The sequence below is a fragment of the Malurus melanocephalus genome, unplaced genomic scaffold (assembly GCF_030028575.1).
Source record: "Malurus melanocephalus ecotype Western Australia unplaced genomic scaffold, MMel_1.1 scaffold_2032, whole genome shotgun sequence".
Taxonomy (NCBI): domain Eukaryota; kingdom Metazoa; phylum Chordata; class Aves; order Passeriformes; family Maluridae; genus Malurus; species Malurus melanocephalus.
The window spans coordinates 7,012-10,395 of record NW_026625264.1 but is presented as its reverse complement, the minus strand read 5'-3'; the positions used below and the strand labels follow the sequence as shown (position 1 = coordinate 10,395).

At 45.0% G+C, this 3,384-nt stretch overlaps 1 protein-coding gene across 1 annotated transcript in view; it reads right to left on the bottom strand.

The window, feature by feature from the left end:
* LOC130587520 (U4/U6 small nuclear ribonucleoprotein Prp31-like) overlaps positions 1–3,384 on the bottom strand; it is a 13,196-nt gene that overhangs the window by 5,508 nt on the left and 4,304 nt on the right. Inside the window, exons 3-7 of the mRNA XM_057388502.1 lie at positions 3,055–3,104; positions 2,452–2,848; positions 912–1,069; positions 735–824; positions 234–286 (exon numbers count right to left, since the gene is read on the bottom strand). Of these exons, the coding sequence (XP_057244485.1) occupies positions 234–286; positions 735–824; positions 912–1,069; positions 2,452–2,848; positions 3,055–3,104 (748 nt within the window). The remainder of the gene's footprint in view (positions 1–233; positions 287–734; positions 825–911; positions 1,070–2,451; positions 2,849–3,054; positions 3,105–3,384) is intronic.

The window sequence follows — 3,384 nt, the reverse complement described above, 5'->3', positions numbered from 1 at the left end:
AATTCTGAGGAATTTCGGAGATTTTTGGGGGATTTTATGGGAATTTGGGGGGGTTTGAGGCAGCTCCTGCCATTTGTCGAATTTACGCTCGATCTCCTCCTTCAGCTCATACCCGACCTGGAATTGGGGTAAATTCCCGGGATTTTGGGAAAATTCCATCAAATTCTGGGAATTCTGGAAAAAATCTGGGAATTTGGGGTTTTTTTGGGGGGTTTTATGGGGGTTTGAGGAGCTCCTGCCATTTGTCAAATTTACGCTCGATCTCCTCCTTCAGCTCATACCCCACCTGGAATTGGGGCAAATTCCCGGGATTTTGGGAAAATTCCATCAAATTCTCAGAATTTGGGGAAAATTCTGGGAATTTTGGGGATTTTTATGGGAATTTGGGGGATTTTATGGGGATTTTGGGGGGGTTTGAGGGGCTCCTGCCATTTGTCGAGCTCGACCCCACCTAAAATTGGCGAAATTTTGGGAATTTTGGGGGGATTTTCTTTTGGTTTTTATGGGAATTTTCGGATTTTGGGAATTTTCCAGGATTTCAGGAATATTTTGGGGCTCACCTTCCCATCCTGGCTCTCATGGAAGCACCGGGATGGGATTTGGGGAAGGACTGGAGTGAATTTTGGTGATTTTTCATAATTTCACGGGGATTTTTGATAATTTCACGGGGTTTTTTTTACAAATTCCAGGATTTTGGGAATTTTTAAGAATTCCAGGAATATTTTGGGGCTCACCTTCCCATCCTGGCTCTCATGGAAGCTGTCCACCCTCGCCGCCAGCGTGCATTTGGCCGCCACGAGCCGCGCCGCTTTCCTCCTCAAATCCTACCCCAAAAATCCCATTTTTTTTTWWTTTTTTGGARRAWTTTTGAGGATTTTTAGGGGATTTTGGGGTTTTTTTGGCTCACCCACCGGCGGCAGGGACTGCACGATGTCGCTGTGGTAAATGAAACCCGTGTGGGGCAGGACTGAGGTGGAGGAGAAACCCGAGAGAGTTCGGCGCTGAGCGCCCAGCAGGAGAATGTTACAGGCAGGGAGTTTGGAGAGAGGGGTGAGGCCTCCAGCGACACCTGAAATAGCACAAAAATATCCCAAAAATATCCTGAAATAACCCTAAAAATATCCTGAAAATATGAGAAAAAAACCGCAAAAAAATATCCCAAAATATACCCAAAAAATAGCCCAAAATCACCCCAAAAATATCCTGAAAATATCAGAAAAAAAACGCAAAAAAAAGCCCAAAATATACCCAAAAATAGCCCAAAATCACCCAAAAAATATCCCAAAATCACCCCAAAAATATCCTGAAAATATCACAGAAATATCAGAGAAAATAGCCCAAAAATAGCCCCAAAATCACCCCAAAATCACCCCAAAAATATCCCAAAATAACTCCAAAAATATCCTGAAAATATCACAGAAATATCCCAAAAAACACCCAAAAAATACAGCAAAAAAATACAGCAAAAAATCAGCCCAAAAATCAGCCCAAAAATATCCCAAAATCACCCCAAAAATATCCTGAAAATATCCTGAAAATATCACAGAAATATCAAAAAAAATAGCCCAAAAATAGCCCCAAAATCACCCCAAAATCACCCCAAAAATATCCCAAAATCACCCCAAAAATATCCCAAAAATATCCTGAAAATATCCCTATTTTCAGGGTATTTTTTTTATATTTCTGTGCTATTTTAGGGATTTTTTGGGTGATTTTGGGGCCGTTTTCAATGGGAATTTTTGCCATTTTTGGGCCAATTTTTCCGGGATTGTTTTGGGATTTTTTTTGGGGTTTTCTTTGGGATTTTGGGGTTCTCACCCATGATCTTTGCAGCCGTGGAGGCCCCGATTTTGGGTGATTTTGAGGGGATTTTGGGGCCGTTTTTGGGGGGATTTTGGGGCCATTTTTTGGGGGATTTTGGGGCCATTTTTTTGGGGATTTTGGGGCCGTTTTTTTGGGGATTTTGAGGCCGTTTTTTGGGGGATTTTGGGGCCGTTTTTTGGGGCATTTTGGGGCTGGTTTTTTTGGATTTTGGGGCTGTTTTTTGGGGGATTTTTGCAGGATTTTTTGGTGGTTTTTGGGGTGATTTTGGGGCCGTTTTTTGGGGGAGATTTTGGAGCCATTTTGGGTGATTTTGGGGCTGTTTTGGGGTGATTTTGGGGCCACTTTGGGGCCGATTTTGCGGGATTTTTTTCAGGATATTTTTGGGATTTTTTGGGGGTTTTTTTTTTGGATTTTGGGGCTCTCACCCATGATCTTTGCAGCCGTGGAAGCCCCGAGGATGAGGGACAGAGTGGGGGCGATGAAGGACATGGGGGAGGATTTTTGGGGAATTTTGGGTGATTTTGGGGCCGTTTTGGGGCCATTTTGCGGCAGTTTTTTGCGGGGATTTTTTCGAGGATTTTTATGGGGATTTTTTTGGGGGGTTGTTTTGGATTTTGGGGTTCTCACCCATGATCTTTGCAGCTGTGGAAGCCCCAAGGATAAGGGACAGGTTGGGGGCGATGAAGGACATCCTGGACTCCACGTATTCATAAATTCTCAGTTTGGCCCCGCTCAGCGCCAGCGCCATGTCACACGCGTCCTCGATGCGCCCCAGCTCCTCCTCCGACAGCTGCTGCCTGATTTGGGGTGAAAAACGGGAAATTCGGGCTCGGGGACCCCAAAAACCCCAAAAAACACCCCCAAAAACCCAAAAAACCCAAAAAACTGCACTAAAATAACCCAAAAACTGCCCCAAAAACTGCCCCAGCTCCTCCTCCGACAGCTGCTGCCTGCATTTCGGGGTGAAAAACGGGAAATTCGGACTTGGGGACCCCAAAAACCCCAAAAAACACCCCTGGAAAACCCAAAATACCCCAAAAATACCCCAAAAACCACCCCAAAAACTGCCCCAGCTCCTCCTCCGACAGCTGCTGCCTGATTTTGGGGTGAAAAACGGGAAATTCGGACTCGGGGACCCCCAAAACCCCAAAAAACACCCCTGAAAACCCCAAAAAACACCCCTGAAAACCCCAAAAACCACCCTAAAATACCCCAAAAAAACCCAAAAACCGCCCCAAAACCCCTCGATGCACCCCAGCTCCTCCTCCGACAGCTGCTGCCTGCATTTCGGGGTGAAAAACGGGAAATTCACACTCGGGGACCCCCAAAACCCCAAAAAACACCCCTGAAATACCCAAAAAACCAAAAAAATCGTCCCAAAAAACCCCAAAAACCCAAAAACCGCCCCAAAAAACCCCAAAATTTGACCCTAAAAAGCTCCAACCCCCCCAAATTGACCCCAAATGGTCCCGAATTGACCCCAAATGGTCCTAAAATCCCAAATTTTTTTTTAAAATCCCAAAATTTTGTTATAAATTCCCAAATTTCACCCGAGTGGTG